Genomic DNA, 17,063 nt, shown 5'->3' with positions numbered 1-17,063 from the left:
ACTGAAAAATAAAACACACACCCGATCTTAATAACAAAAGTAAAAGAGTAGTAATGCTGATAAAAAAAAATCGATGCATCAGCGGGCTCTATCGATAACACGGATAACAAACAGAGCGTATTAGAAACGCATTCCGTTTTACGTTGTAATTGCGTGCGTCTTATCTCTAAAGGTGAGTTTCCTTATTATCTCTACACCGGAGATCATTGGCGGGCCTCGAGCGTGTTTTTGCTTAAAAGAAACTATTGGAATTAGGCGGTATTTCAATAAAACACTTATTAGATTTCCAAGTCGTCGTGGCCTAAAGGATAAGACGTCCAGTGCATTCGTGTCTAGCGACTACTCGTGTAGGAAGAAGGCGTTGCTTCATCGACGACTTCAGACCGCAGCTACTACCTTGGGACAGTGGTTCCGGAAGTGGCGCATCGACATTAACCCCACGAAAAGCACAGCGGTGCTCTTCAAAAGGGGTCGCCCTCCGAACACCACGCTGAGCATCCCCCTCCCGACTAGGCGCGTCAATACCCCCGCCCCCGCCATTCGCCCAATCACGATGTTCGACCAGCCCATACCGTGGGCCCCGAAGGTCAAATATTTAGGCGTCACCCTCGACAGTAGGATGACATTCCGCCCCCACATCAAGACGGTACGCGACCGTGCCGCCTTCATTCTAGGACGTCTCTACCCGATGATATGTAGGCGAAGTAAAATGTCCCTTAGAAATAAGGTGACACTCTACAAAACTTGCATACGCCCCGTCATGACCTATGCAAGTGTAGTGTTCGCTCACGCGGCCCGCATACACTTAAAATCATTCCAAGTCATTCAATCCCGTTTTTGCAGGATAGCCGTCGGAGCCCCGTGGTTCGTCAGGAACGTCGACCTCCATGACGACCTGGACTTAGAGTCCACCAGTAAGTATATGCAGTCGGCGTCAATGCGCCACTTCGATAAAGCGGCACGACACGAGAACCCTCTCATCGTGGCCGCCGGTAACTACATTCCCGATCCTGCGGACAGTATGGAAAGCAGTCGACGTCGCCCAAAACACGTCATCTCGGATCCTCCCGATCCACTAACGGTGCTTCTAGGTACTTCAAGCACCGGTCACCGTTCTCGTCGAACCCGTCGCTTGCGACGAAGGGCTCGACGAGTAAATTAACTCCCAGACACAGCCCACTGAGTTTCTCGCCGGATCTTCTCAGTGGGTCGCGTTTCCGATCCGGTGGTAGATTCTGCGAAGCACGGCTCGTGTTAGGGTTCGTGTCATCAGGTTTGAGCCCCGTGAGCTCACCTACAAAAGTTAGGGTTACGCTGACATAGCCTCTCAAGGCTCTCAGCTTAGGTAGGAAAAAAAAAAAAAAAAATGTCTAGCGATGCACCGGTGTTCGAATCCCGCAGGCGGGTACCAATTTTTCTAATGAAATACGTACTTAACAAATGCTCACGATTGACTTCCACGGTGAAGGAATAACATCGTGTAATAAAAATCAAACCCGCAAAAATTATAATTTGCGTAATCACTGGTGGTAGGACCTCTTGTGAGTCCGCTCCGGTACCACCACCCCGTCTATATCTGCCGTGAAGCAGTAATGCATTTCTGTTTGAAGGGTGGGGCAGCCGTTGTAACTATACTGAGACCTTAGAACTTATACCTCAAGATGGGTGGCGAATTTACGTTGTAGATATCTATGGGCTTCAGTGACCACTTAACACCAGCTGGGCTGTAAGCTCGTCCACCCATCTCAGCAATAAAAAAAGGTACATTAGTCTATATTCGCAAGAGAACAGAACGCCACCACTGACAGAAAGACTTCAACTAAACTTACATATTTATAAAGGCGATCCACAACAAAACGTTTACAAAGACACCTACGGACGACTATCGGGCCCCAATAATGAAAGTAAATTCTACCAAACCAGTAGCACGGTTCGCGATTATTCAATTGGTACATTTTATCGTCAGTCGAAGATACAAGAGTGGTCAATCTTGCTTCTATTAATAGACTAGCTGACCCGGCAGACTTCGTTGTGCCTCAATCAATAAATAAAGGACCTTAAGTTTTGTATAAAATAAACTTAAAACAAACAAAAGGAATTTGTCCGACGGGGAACACATCAAAGGAAAAACAAAATTGTTATTTTTATTTAATTCCGACCATTCTCATATTTATCTACCTTTTAAACCTTCTCTGGACTTCCACAAATAATTCAAGACCAAAATTAGCCAAATCTGTCCAGCCGTTCTCGAGTTTTAGCGAGACTAACGAACAGCAATTCATTTTTATACATATAGATTGCACTGTCTCAAAATAAGTAAGCAATCTTAGCTCGATATCAGGCTTTGAGAAAATGCAGTCGAGGCTACAAGTTTTGCTTCAAGGCGCGTGGACCACATATCATCTTGATGTCTATGGCCATCAATATATCGCGTCTCGTCGTAATAAAAAGAAAAGGCTTAATTAATATAGCGTTAAGTTCCAATCCCACGTTATGATTACACGGAAACAATGATATGTATTTTGGTGTAATTATATTTTATTTATACATAGCGTGTTTTGATGAAAATATCTATTAATGGTTTATTGTTTTATTTACCGTCTGGTGTAGTGGTAAGTGACATGGTCACTACACAAGGGGGTCGCGGGTTCGAATCCCGCCAAGGGAAGATATTTGTATGATAAATGTCTTTTCCAGGGTTATGGATGTTTATTAAATATGTGTATAATAAAAATCTTACATTTATTTCCGTTATCTGGTACCTGTAATACAAGTTCTTTACGAACTTAGTACGGGACCAGTTAATGTGGCGTGATTGTTAGTAAATATTTATTTATTTATTTATTATTTATTTATTGTGGAGGTTAATTTTTTTTATTGCTTAGATGAGTAGACGAGCTCACAGCCCACCTAGTGTTAAGTGGTCACTGGAGCCCATAGACATTTACAACGTAAATGCGCCACCCACCTTGAGATATAAGTTGTAAGGTCTCAGTATAGTTACAACGGTTGCCCCACCCTTCAAACCCAAACGCATTACTGCTTTTGCGGCTGAAATAGGCAGGGTGGTGGTACCTACCCGTGCGGACTCACAAGAGGAACCAGGAAAAAGAATTAAAAACATCTGACCGCCTATTAAGCCCTACTGTTTTACCGTAACTCCTTAATTGCCGTCTTATCAACTATAGCACGAATTACAAGAGCCAAAGAAGCTCTTTTTGTTTCCGTTCCCATGTGAATTATGTCAGTTAGTTGACACACATAAACATACTTAACGCTGCGGCTGTGTGTATTAGTTAAGGTAGTTAGAAATTGTGATTACTGTTTACCACGCCGAAGAGTAACATGGTGTGTTCTTTCGTGAGACTTGTCCGCGATCTCAGGGCACTTATCTCGTGAATGTGGTTTATATGATGGCTCATTCGGCCAGCTTAAAAGCGGACGTACGTATGTAGGCCCGGGGGATTGTTAATTACGCGTAATCTTAAGCCAGGGAAACTTGTGGAAGACCCGGAGCCAGCCAACCCAAAAAAAGGAACGTTAAATGGTATTAATCGAGAAATGGTAGCAACATTCTTTGAATACCATACCGTTGTGAAGTCGTCGTGGCTTAAAGGATAAGACGTCCGGTGCATTCGTGTTGAGCGATGCACCGGCGTTCGTATCCCGCAGGCGGGACCTTAGAACTTATATCTCAAGGTGGGTGGCGCATTTATTAAGTAGATGTCTATGGGTTCCAGTAACCGCTTAACACCAGGTGAGCTGTGAGTTTGTTCACCCTTCTAAGCAATGAAAAATAAAAAAATCTTCTATGTTTACAATCTAACTTTTCAATTTGCGTGTACATCATTCGTGATTAAAATCAGCGAAGAGCGAATAATAATATAGAAGCTGCAAACAGCTAACCTTATATGAATCGTGGTTCATGTGTGGTATTAACTTATTCGGCTTTATTTAGTGATTTGTAATCTACCTCATATGTATTCCGCCAAATTAGTGATCCATTAATTACATTAATATATTTGTTTTTAATATTAGTGCTCTGTTGTCCGAATTTAAATTATTTTTAATAAAGTTTCCTTTGCTTCATTATGTAAAATGTTTTTAATGAAAGTGAACATTAATAAATCAATAAAACCAAGTATTTTGTGAAAGTGACATTGTATTGAATACGAATGTCAGGACAAACCGTGTTTTAAAAATACTCATAGGTACAGAGTAGGTATACCAATTTTTCTAATGAAAGACGTACTTGACAAATGTTCACGATTAACTTCCACGGTGAAGGAATAACATCGTGTAATAAAAATGAAACTCGAAAAATTATAATTTGCGTAATTACTGGTGGTAAGACTTCTTGTGACTCCGCTACTTGGAAAATCTTGCTATCTACCTCCTACGCATGAGTTATTCCATTTCCATTCTCGATTTTTTTAAAGGTTTTTACCCTTCTTTGAAAAAATTCAGTTTTTTTCCTATTTTTTTTATTTACCTGTTTATTTGTTTAATTTGGAAGCGAACAGCACTTATTTTTTTTTATTGCTTAGATGGGTCGACGAGCTCACAGCCCACCTGGTGTTAAGTGGTTACTGGAGCCCATAGACATCCACAACGTAAATGCGCCACCCACCTTGAGATACAAGTTCTAAGGTCTCAAGTATAGTTACAACGGCTGCCCCACCCTTCAAACCGAAACGCATTACTGCTTCACGGCAGAAATAGGCAGGGTGGTGGTACCCACCCGCGCGGACTCACAAGAGGTCCTACCACCAGTAATTACGCAAATTATAATTTTGCGGGTTTCATTTTTATTACACGATGTTATTCCTTCACCGTGGAAGTCAATCGTGAACATTTGTTGAGTACGTATTTCATTAGAAAAATTGGTACCCGCCTGCGGGATTCGAACACCGGTGCATCGCTTCAACATGAATGCACCGGACGTCTTATCCTTTAGGCCACGACGACTACAAAAGCACAATACATTCACATACTATAACAAAGATGGGTAAACAAAAGCCAAACAAATTTCCCACAATTAATAAAACACATTTAATGCATTTCAAACTGCGAATGTCTTTATCATTTCAACCAATTAACTTCCAATTTTTGGGCATGTATTAAAAATATATATATAAAATCAATTGTACATCCCTACTAATATATAGATGTGAATGTAAGTTTGTTTGTTAAGCTTTCACGCGAAAACTACTCAACCGATCATCATGAAACTTTGTACACATATTCTTGGAGGTATTAGAAGTAACATAAGATACTTTTTATTAAGAAAGAAAAAAAAAACTTTTTACAAAAAATTAAAAAATGGTTTGTCAAAAAATCTCAAAATCTAGCTACTTCAACGCCATCTACCGGTTCAGTAATGAAGTTCCAATCCTGAGTACTGTAATACCGTTGCACTGTATTACCGACGGTCACGTCAATATCCAATCCAATTGACTATAGTTTTAGCTGTTTGGGATTTTTCTATATTTATTTCAATTTCAACGTAAATGAAGAGGCGGGTAAAATTTAGCGTTATGCCAAAGTGACTATTCCACGCGGACGAAGTCGCGGGCAAAAGCTAGTATTTTATTAAAGAACATTACATGTCTTGTCTATAGCAAACCTTGACTAATGCGAGCAACACGTAAACGCAGCATTTCGTATTTACCGCATCCAATGCCGCCGCGAAAACAAGAGCCATTAGTTTAATAGGAACAAAACGAGCAGTGTATCGGTGGTCTTACAGCATTGACGATAGAAAGTGACGAAGAGGTCAAAGAAAGCGAATGTAATTTTAAACGGGTCGGTGTCGGTGATACACCTTGGCTTGCAGCCCGGAACGTGACACTGGATTTATTAGACTATGGCGTTTGATAAGAGAGGATTGTGAGGTCAGGTGGATACCGGGTCGGAAAATGCTCGGAATTCGGTTCCCTCTGTATTCTGTACCGTATGTTCCATGGGGAGTGCTCTGAGGAATTGTTCGAGATGATACCGGCATCTCGTTTTTACCATCGCACCGCCCGCCACCGGAGTAGAGTTCATCCATACTACCTGGAGCCACTGCGGTCATCCACAGTGCGTTTCCAGAGGTCTTTTTTGCCACGTACCATCCGGCTACGGAATGAGCTCCCCTCCACGGTGTTTCCCGAGCGCTATGACATGTCCTTCTTCAAACGAGGCTTGTGGAGAGTATTAAGCGGTAGGCAGCGGCTTGGCTCTGCCCCTGGCATTGCTGAAGTCCATGGGCGACGGTAACCACTCACCATCAGGTGGGCCGTGTGCTCGTCTGCCTACAAGAGCAATAAAAAAAAAAAAAAATTAAATTACAATAACAATTTAGTTTTTCCTTTGATGTGTCCACCGTCGGACGGAATCCTTTTGTTTGTTTTAAGTTTATTTTACATAAAAGTTTAGGTCTTTTATTTATCGATTGAGGCACTACGAAGTCTGCCGGGTCAGCTAGTAAATAAATAAATAAGTAAAACAAAAATCTTATCTAAATCACAGTCAGTCTCCGTCTGTCCCAAAATGAAGTTCAATGAAATATTTTAATAGATTTGTCGTCACGGTAAGAATGAATCATGTCTTAAATGCTGATAAGGTTAGTATTCTACTCGCAGAGCAAGCGGTTCTTTTCGAAGACTGCATTGACTTTGTTCAAATGGGTGACAGCAAGTATTTATATAGACTAGTGGTCTTCCAGTAGTGGAAATTTGACCTTTATTCATTTAAATTATAATTATTTTTTTTTTATTGCTTAGATGGGTGGATGAGCTCACAGCCCACCTGGTGTTAAGTCGTTACTGGAGCCCGTAGACATCTACAACGTAAATGCGCCACCCACCTAGAGAAATAAGTTCTGAGGTCTCAGGTATAATTACAAGGGCTGCCTCACCCTTCAAACCGAAACGCATTACTGCTTCACGGCAGAAATAGGCGGGGCGGTGGTACCTACCCGTGCGGACTCACAAGAGGTTCTACCACCAGTAAAAATAAATAAATACATACTGATGTAATGCCAAAATCAATTTTGAATGAATCGTTAACGCGGCTCTGTTACCGGTTTTAGCGACCGACATACCGGACAGGTTACAGTTGAACTTTTGAAAAGTAGAGCTTTCGATTTGAGTTGAAACTGAAAAAAAAAGCTCGAAAAGGAATACCGCAGCTTGTAATGTCGTCCACTTTAGTTCATGTAGAAGAGAGTTGAGTGACGTGTGAAATATTTATTTATTTATTTAATTACAATCAAGGTCTCAATGGAATCCTGGTTTTAACGACTACGTGCTTTGGTAAATACTTTACACGAGGCAGGCCATGAGCAAGCTCATAGCCCAAGAGCCCGTGGGCTCTACCTGTATGTATTTGACCAGACCTGAATTTTCGTACATTGAGACCCCTATACCTACCATGCATGAGGTGGGGACTCACTAAGCTCAAAGTGGTCCACGCGCCGAGCGCTCAGGTAGGACAGGTATCGATTTTGACGGATTTTAAATCCATTTGACCACGTCTGCCGTTTCAAAATTTTGAAAATATATGATTATTATTATCGGAAAATAAGAATGGCAGACCATTATCGCGCATTTTACTTTGTGGCAGACCGTTATGAAAATGCTAAAATAAAAAAAAATTGAAAGTAATTGACCAGATCTGCCATTGATATATGTTGTTTATTATAAATATTTATTTAATAAAAACTTATATTGATCACGGCAGACCTCTACATTGCGTACACACATCAACATATAATAAAATCTTTGCTACTACCCGGCCAGATGTATATTATGTTTTCCGTTCACTGTTTTAGAGGAATATAATTTACTTGCGATTTACTTTAGCAATGTATTTACCGAAATTAATATTTTTTTTATATTCTATATACTAAACTTTCTTAGTTAGACAATAAAGAAGTGAATTTTTTTATGAAATAATTATAAATAATACGGTACAATGCTGATCAAAAAATAATTAATTTCCTCATTTTTATTTCGTCAAGACAAAATTTAAAAGTGTTAAATCAGTTAAAAAAATATATACCACTTTGAGCTTAGTGAGTCCCCACCTCATCCACGGTAGGTATAGGGGTCTCAATGTACGAAAATTCAGGTCTGGTCAAATACATACAGGTAGAGCCCACGGGCTCTCGGGCTATCAATAAAGGCATCAAAAAAATATATGAACATTTGATCATACGACTCTGACAAATAATACTGTATATGTGCAATAAATTTATTAAGCTATTGGCCAAAATAGATCACTCAGGGGAGGTTGTGTTAAGACATAAATCTTGTAGTCGTCTACCATTTTTAAATACTGACACGAATAACAATGGTCCCTCTTATGATTTCCATGATGAAGGAGTAACTAAGAGAGCCTCTATTTGCTAGTCGCGAAACATTTTATGGGGTAGGTAAGTCAGAAGACTTAACAATCCAACCGAAAAATCGACTGGCGGAAACTATTGAGTCCAGTAATCTTCTGTGACTCCAAATTATCGGTAAAAAAAACCAACATCATCACCAATATCGGTGACGGCTGATCTATCAGACTTGTAGCCCGGCCTATACACGTGCTGATAATCCTCGTCGCTCGTGATCCTCACCTAAAAGACTCCTAATATTGTTGGATGTTCCACAAATTTTTGGGGTAATTGGAGCATTGTTAGAACGTTGTTTATATGAAAGTAAAAAAACTAGCGAACGGCAATGTCTATGCTACGGACGATACTACGGTACAATCTCTATTTGTAGTTTAGTTAATAAGGTATGTGTGACGATGGCTTTGGAACTTAACCCATAGACACAGCCTACTGGGTTTCTCGCCGGATCTTCTCAGTGGGTCGAGTTTCCGATCCGGTGGTAGATTCTGCGAAGTACTGCTTTTGCTAGGGCCAGTGCTAGCAACACCTCCTGTTTGAGCCCCGAGAGCTCACCTACACGCTAGGCTAAAGCTGATATAGCCTCTCAAGGCTATCAATCAGCATAAGTAGGAAAAAAGAAAAGAAAAATCTTTAAACTATTTTGAACATTGCGCAGTGCATCAAATTGTAAATACAAAAAGTGGTTTCGTGTTTATCACTTGCTTCTGAAACCCTATCCTACTCGACATTTGATAAGGAGCACCACGATGCTACCGCGACAGAGTTGACGTTTTAACCGACCCGCAAATAAGGAAGTCACCCGGATATCACGACGATGAGCACTGAATAAGAATTTCCTATTAGACGCGACCCTGAATTCTGATGAAGCAAGACTCGGATCACTTTCTCAAGACGTTTTTGCGAGCGATCCAATTTACTATCGACCGTGTGTGACGGTATGAATTTGAGTTCACTGATAATACAGGTTGCGACGGACGATAGCCAGTTTTCTGTTAGTTGCTGAATACTTTCACCAGATTTCGTGTGAAAAGTCATGCTTACTAGAGTCCTTAAACTTCATGACTTTAATGCCGTCTCCTAACCTGATGGTGAATGTTTACCGTCGCCCATAGACGTCGGCAATGACAGAGACATAGACAGTCCGCCGTCTGCCATTGAAGGCTCTCCGTAAGCCTCGTTTGAAGAAAGATCTGTCATAGTACGGATCCATCAGATCCAATAACTCTTGCATTAGATACCTTCAGCTCTAACACTAGGAGCAGGCTTAGAGATCCTGGTAACCGTCCTCGTCGAATTCGGCAAAGAGTTCGACGTGCAACCTAACCCATGCATCAGCCCGCTGAGTTTCTCGCCGGATCTTCTCAGCGGGTCGCGATTCCGATTCGGTAGTAGATTCCTTTGCGAGGCAGATACTCTTGAGTTGTTAGGTCTTCTTCGGAAGCGCTCGGACAGCTGTTAGCAAATCCCACCCCACATCCCATCATAAAAAAAGCGCTCAAGAAACTCCGAGCAGGTTTATTTCAAATTCGGATCCTACTTGACAGAAAAGATTTTTGTCAAGTTTCACTAGTCTCTCCTCAACACATGCTTAAGGTCTTAGGTATCCTTCTTTAAATACTCAGCAGTATACAACTGCTCGACTGTTTCTCTAGCATTGGTGGCGAATTGATCAATCATCAGCAACAGAGCGAAAGCCCTCAAAAAAATAATATGATAATGCACTATAATTTCAAACCAGTCAAAATTTCCCACGAATCTTTACATAAATGTTAACGAGTCGAAAGTATTAAAAAATAAAATGGTGGTAAAATCGTAAAATTTCACTAATACGTATGTACATATATTACGATCGAGCGAAAGTTTCAATGAACAAAAAAAAAAAAAACCCACCGAACATCCCATAAACCACAACCTGTTTGTTGGTGAAAGTGAATAAACATTTTATACAAATGCAATTCGTCTAAAATTACGATTCATAGACAACCGGACAACGATTACTGAACAATTCAAGAAGTAATTAAGTGGGAAGCATAAACAATCATCCAATCTATATATTAATACGTGAAGCAAAAACTTTGTATCCCTTTTTACGAAAATTGCGCGAACGGAGGAGTATGAAATTTTCCACACTTATAGAGAAAATAGAGAAGAAGTAAAAGATACATTAAATCAATAAAGAAAACATTACACACACTACATACCATGTCTTTGATGCACACACGCATGCATACTATTTATTGTCAAACTTTTGTTCTTGACGTCTGTTGTCGAATTGAGAATAGATTAAATATTGTTTGTCTATGCTAATATTTTTTATAGTGTAGTCTTGGCGAAATTTGTGATTATAGAAGTATAAAATACAATCATAATGGCGTACAAACTTACAGTTCCAATTAATTATAGTCGAATTTCGACTACTGCGGGACCTCTAGTTACTATTATTGTGTAATATGAATGTTTAAGTTTTGATTTAGCTTATTGCTCGTTATTTTGTGCTTAGAGTTACATATCTTGTTTGAGAAATGCCAAATTACGTGTTTATCTTATGTTCAAGCAGAACTAAGAAATCTATATATATATAAATGAATTGCTGTTCGTTAGTCTCGCTAAAACTCGAGAACGGCTGGACCGAACTAATTTTGATCTTGAATTATTTGTGGAAGTCCAGAGAAGGTTTAAAAGGTAGATAAATATAAAAATGCTCGGAATTAAATAAAAATAACAATTTTGTTTTCCCTTTGATGTGTCCCCCCTCGGACGGATTCCTTTTGTTTGTTTTAAGTTTATTTTATACAAAAGTTTAGGTCTTTTAATGATCGATTGTGGCACTACGAAGTGTGCCCGGTCAGCTAGTATAAAAATAAAACTCATTCAAAAACGCTTTAACATCAGTAATGATGTATGCTGATGTCACATGTGGCTAATCATTTTGTTTCATTACGAGGTTCAGTTATAGGCATCGATAACACAGAAGCGGGTCGCCATTGTCAAATTCGGAAAGGAATGCATCATAACTCTATCGTTAGCTCGTCGTCGATTTTGACCTCGAATTATGTCAATAGCAATTTAGTTACGTTCGGTCGTGTATTGTGAAGATTGCGCGACAATTCGGATTGCCTGATATTTTTCTATTTTTTATTGTCATTGTAAGCAGACGAGCATACGGCCCACCTCATGGTAAGTGGTCACCCTCGCTCATGGACGTCAGCAATGCCAGGGGTAGAGCCAAGCCGTTGCCTACCTTTTTTTTTCATTCATCAAATGGTCGGCCTAAAGTAGCACCCCACCCCCATTTCCTCACCCGGGTGTCTTAAGGCGATTGGGCACGAGAATTGAAACAGCCGTCTCGTAGTCACAAGTCTGTTATGAGCACAAACTGGATTCTTCAAGCGTCGCGAGCGCGACACGACAACCCTACCCTACCCATTAAATTACTTACTGAATTACAGAATTACTGGTTACTTACTGAATGCATAAACCTTTAAAGGTTTAATCGCTACGATCTTAATCCTTGATTAATTTGATAAGTGGATGAGCTCACGGTTCACCTGTTGTTAATTTCCACCACCGACCCTGAGATATGAGTTCTAAGATCTCAGTTTTTACAGCGGCTGCCTGATCTTTCAAACCCAAAAGCATTACTACTTCACGGCAGAAATGGCAGGGTGGTGGTACCCACACGTATGGGCTTGCAATATTCTCTTAGTTGCTTGCTGATATTGTCAGAGTAACCGGGTGATGGAAAGCATCGCACAGCGACCAACGCTCTGCTTCTGACAAAGCAGGGTATTTCAGGCGCGGTGATGGTGGGAACTATTTCTGCCGATAAATACGCGACTTACTGGAGGATAAAACAGATAGCTACTTCTCCACTACAGCCTCGCTATCGTGGTAGATAGTGGTATTCGGTAATTCAGCTCTGTTGTGATTGATAGCTTTCATCCCAAACCCGACTATGGTATCATTCGTCGTAAGTGAAAGCGTTTAACAAATTAATATTACTAAATAGAAGTCAATAGCGTAATTGAAATTCAAATCATCTACTAATTAATGTGAAAGTTTATTGGAAATAAAATTCGGCAATTGGATGTTGTTAAGCAAGAGGGTGTCAAAGCGTAAAAAAGTGATAATTAACTTTTCAGAGCTTTGACCATAGCAGCAGCTATGGGTGGAGGAGCTCAATGCTCGTCTAGTGTAAGCTGTCATGACGTCACACATGTCGCCACCCACATTGAGGCATAAGGCTATCCTAGCCATCAAGCTAGTACATGATGAGGAATTATTTTCGTAGAAAAATCGCACCACTGTGGATTTGAATCATCATTGGTTACTAATGATGTTTAAACATTATATGTCAATACTTTGGCACCTGAAACTGTCATTGTTATTAGCATTTCGGTCTTCCTCCTCCTTGCGTCGGTTTCCTCATTACTGAGGGTCGTGGTCATGGCCTTGAACAGTTTATATGTTTCTCTGTCCATGACTCTCTTGGGATGTAATTGTGGTGGGTTCCCACGTCCTTCCACATCAGTATTTCGGTCTTAGTTTATGAAAAACCGAACAAGAGAAAATAGGCCTTTTCTATAAGGTCTTTTCGTCCAAACTTATTAACGCTGCTTGTAAGTTAATGATAGTAAGGTAATATGTAATGAAACATATTTTATTCGTAAGCTTATATGAGGTCTTGTATTTCTGCAGGGGTATGTATAAGCTTACCGCATATATTTGGTCTATAAAGGCAGGACTTATTAATGTGGTCCTCAGTGTTATAAGGGGTCTTTCATATCAGGGACCATAAGGTTGTTCACCAAAAAATCCGTCTTAAAAATCCCCGCCAAACTCGAATCTACGGAGACGTTATCGCTTCCAATATGTCATGTTCTCGGGGTGAAAGTGGTGAATGACTCAACAGGGTTACAGCGAACAAAATTAATAACTGCTGCAGTGACTCAAACTGGGCCACAAATGCTTTCTTTACTCATGGATGTTTGCAGAGACATAAACTACGATTCAATGGCCTGGATTTTTTTTCCTACCTAAGCAGATAGCCTTGAGAGGTCATTTCAGCGTAACCTTAACTAGTAGGTGAGCTCACGGGGCTCAAACCTGACGACGTTGCTAACACGAACCCTAGCAAGAGCCGTGCTTTGCAGAATCTACTACTGGATAGGAAACGCGACCCACTGAGAAAATCCGGCGAGAAACTCAGTGGGTTAGTTTACTCGTCGAGCCCTTCGTCGCAAGCGACGGGTTCGACTACAACGATGACCGGTGCTTGAGGTACCTAAAAGCACACCCTTAGTGGAAATGAAAGTGAGCCTAAAAGGCCTAAACTACGTTTATGTACGAAATCAGATAATGTCAGTTGAATAAGTATCATTTAATTGTGCCGAAAGGGCGTACGTCAAGAATCTTTCAAAAGCTTTCATACGAAAAGGCCAATATAGTTTCGTACTATTCAATTATTGATGGCTCATTGTTCTAATGCTCGGTACTAAAAATATGAATTGATATTGGCCTTATCCACAAATCAGTACTAGCATCCTAGTTTGGGGCTTGACTACCGGTATGTGCCTTGTCCACAGTTTTTACCTTTATTAACGGTAGTTTTCCTAATTTATTTTTATATCATGTTTCATTCATTTATATTTCAGTCTTCTTACAAACTAAAAGTATATCCAAAACATATTTGTAAGGTATATTAATTTAATTAACTTCTAGGAACAACTACAAAATCGACAACTAAATCATCATTGGAGATTATTTTAGGGATGAACGCTATAAATAAATCTTTACGAAGGACAGGCAAATAGGGCTGGCCCTACATATTAACCTAGTCTGTCAGTGTTTTCGCGACAATCCGTCCCCAACCTAGGTACCAAATGCGTTCTATTGAACGCAAACTAATCCCAAAAGAACTCGATGATATTGCTTGACTTGAGAACATCTCGCCATATCTAAAAAAAATTAAGTAACGTCACCAAAAAAAATACAGTTTAACTATTAATTGTACAACACAATAACATTTAAACTAATTGAAAGGTGTAAATGGAACTATATATTTAAATAAAACTCAAGCTGAAAGTAAAGAGTTACATCAAAGAAAAAAAAAAAAATGAGATACCACACTTCTCCTCCGTTCCATATCGATATTGCGACCTGAGAATATCTCACCATATCTAAGCAAAATTAAGTAGCGTCACCAAAAAAAAACAGTCAAACTGTAAATTGTACAATACAATAACATTTTAATCTAATTTAACGAAAATAATGCAGAGAGATGTAGGATGGAACTATATATTTAAATAAAATTCAAGACGAAAGTAATGAGTTACATCAACGAAAAAAAAAAACCACAAAAATAATGAAGTGCCAAACTTCTCTTCCGTTGGTTATCGATAAAACAAAAACAACAAAAAAAACCAACTTTTTTAAAAACACATTCATCGATACACCGCACCGGCCGTTACTTCTCCGAAGCGAGCAGGTTCCGTGATACAAACTAATTATTGCAGTTTATGTGTACAACTGTTTTACCGGTTAATTATCTCGAATCACGGGATACTTGACTCGGCGAAGCTGCTCAAAAAGAAATTGAAAACCACCTTCGTAAATCTGCTATTATTAACAACTTGATTTTACGAAAGATCCATGTACCTATTATGTGTTATTATTTGCTATAGATATTACACACACAAACATACAGTGAGTCTACGGTTTCAGTAGAGATCTAGAATTAGCTTAGCTAACTGGATTGGCTAGATTTCGTATATCAAAACCAAATCCTTCGATGTCAGTTTTAGGACAAGGCGGTTTCTAGTCATAGATGGTCTCGCTTCGGTTGCTAGGCGATAACTTTTATTTTTTATTGACTTTGTAGTCGGACGAGCTTGTGGTCTACATGACAGTTAGTAGTTTTGAGGAGTCAAGAGCAGAGCCAAGCCACTGCTTACTTCTCGAGTCTTTTTTTTTTTGGGCCGGGTCCTAACCTCCGTCGATGTCCCGGCGCGCGGGGTAATGAGACTTGACGATCTGCTGATGTTGGAAGCAGACCGCGGGCCCAAAAGTTTTAGGGCCCTACCGCACTAAGCGACTCACTCTTACACCCGACGTCTGATCTCCGTCCGAAGTCAGAACCCGGTCAGAGTAGGGGGGTTCTCTCCTACCTCTTCTGTTATAAAACATTGAGTTCCATTGACTTGGCGACCATCAAAAACGTCGGCAGATAAAAAAATCCTTATGTATATAGACTGAATGACTTGAACTCGTCGTGGCCTAAAGGATAAGACGTCCGGTGCATTCGTATGCAGCGATGCACCGGTGTTCGAATCCCGCAGGCGGGTACCAATTTTTCTATTGAAATACGTACTCAAGAAATGTTCACGATTGACTTCCACGGTGAAGGAATAACATCGTGTAATAAAAATCAAACCCGCAAAATTATAATTTGCGTAAACACTGGTGGTAGGACCTCTTGGGAGTCCGCACGGGTAGGTACCACCGCCCTGCCTATTTCTGCCGTGAAGCAGTAATGCGTTTCGGTCTGAAGGGTAGGGCAGCCGTTGTAACGATACTGAGATCTTAGAACTTATATCTCAAGGTGGGTGGCGCATTTACGTTGTAGATGTCTATGGGCTCCAGTAATCACTTAACACCAGGTGGGCTGTGAGCTCGTCCATCCATATAAGCAATAAAAAAAAAAAAAGAATAGACACAGCCCATTGAGTTTCTCGCCGGATCTTCTCAGTGGGTCGCGATTCCGATCCGGTGGTAGATTCTGCGAAGCACGGCTTCCACTGAGAAGATCCGGTGTGAAACTCAGTGTGTGAGCTGTGTCTATGGGTTAATTCACTTGTTTATCCTTTTTGATGACATCTTGTAGTAGGTACTACTATTAGGTAGGTAGGTATTGTTACACATGTTACAGAATTATAAATATTGCTTATATCTCAAGGTGGGTGGCGCATTTACGTCGTAGATGTCTATGGGTTCCAGTAACCACTTAACACCAGGTGGGCTGAGAGCTCGTCCACCCATCTAGCAATAAAAAAAAAATCTCAATAAGGTTTTAGATCGAATTTTATTTTCGTTTCATATTATTTTCGCTAATGTTCTCGATAGATATCGTAAATTTATCGATAGAACTCACCCCTATCATCATTTTCTCCTCTGCACATATACGATAAGTCGTCAACTATCGATAGAAGCACTAAAATAAAAAACAAATGTTTCACATCACCGCCCGTTTTGAACCACTTTCGAACTGTCATCTTGACGTTTGAATTCCCGCGTAAAAACGAAAAAAAAAAAAGATTTTACGAAATACCAATATTCACATTTTACATTTACTTTAATATTTAATTAATTTCATTTAACGGCACCGAAATGGTTTCCGCGTCATTTTTTAATTCATTTAATTATTTATTTTTTTAACTTGACGACACACGAACTCTTTGGCTGTTCAAAACCTACTAGCCGAGTGACCAACTTAATACTGTAAAATAAGAACCACACATATTTCCACCTTACTAATTCACTTCCAACAAGTTTTAAAATCAACAATATCACATTCTGTAATCGTCTTTAACTCTATTAAACTTAAAGATCAAAATCGTTTGTCGTTTCAGCCCTAAGAACTCGGTCATAGTTAGTGGCAAGTCGCTAAACAAGTGAA

The 17,063-nt window shown here is 40.0% G+C and overlaps 1 protein-coding gene across 1 annotated transcript in view; it reads right to left on the bottom strand.

The window, feature by feature from the left end:
• The window catches only part of LOC101744820 (serine protease filzig), a 40,146-nt gene extending 23,285 nt beyond the window's left edge, over positions 1–16,861 (bottom strand). Inside the window, exon 1 of the mRNA XM_004933212.4 lies at positions 16,539–16,861. Coding sequence (XP_004933269.3) covers positions 16,539–16,659 — 121 coding nt within the window. The 5' untranslated portion in view covers positions 16,660–16,861. The remainder of the gene's footprint in view (positions 1–16,538) is intronic.
• Between the last annotated feature and the right edge of the window lie 202 nt (positions 16,862–17,063).

The sequence above is a fragment of the Bombyx mori genome, chromosome 2, assembly GCF_030269925.1.
Source record: "Bombyx mori chromosome 2, ASM3026992v2".
NCBI lineage: Eukaryota > Metazoa > Arthropoda > Insecta > Lepidoptera > Bombycidae > Bombyx > Bombyx mori.
This window is presented reverse-complemented; position numbering and strand designations above follow the sequence as displayed.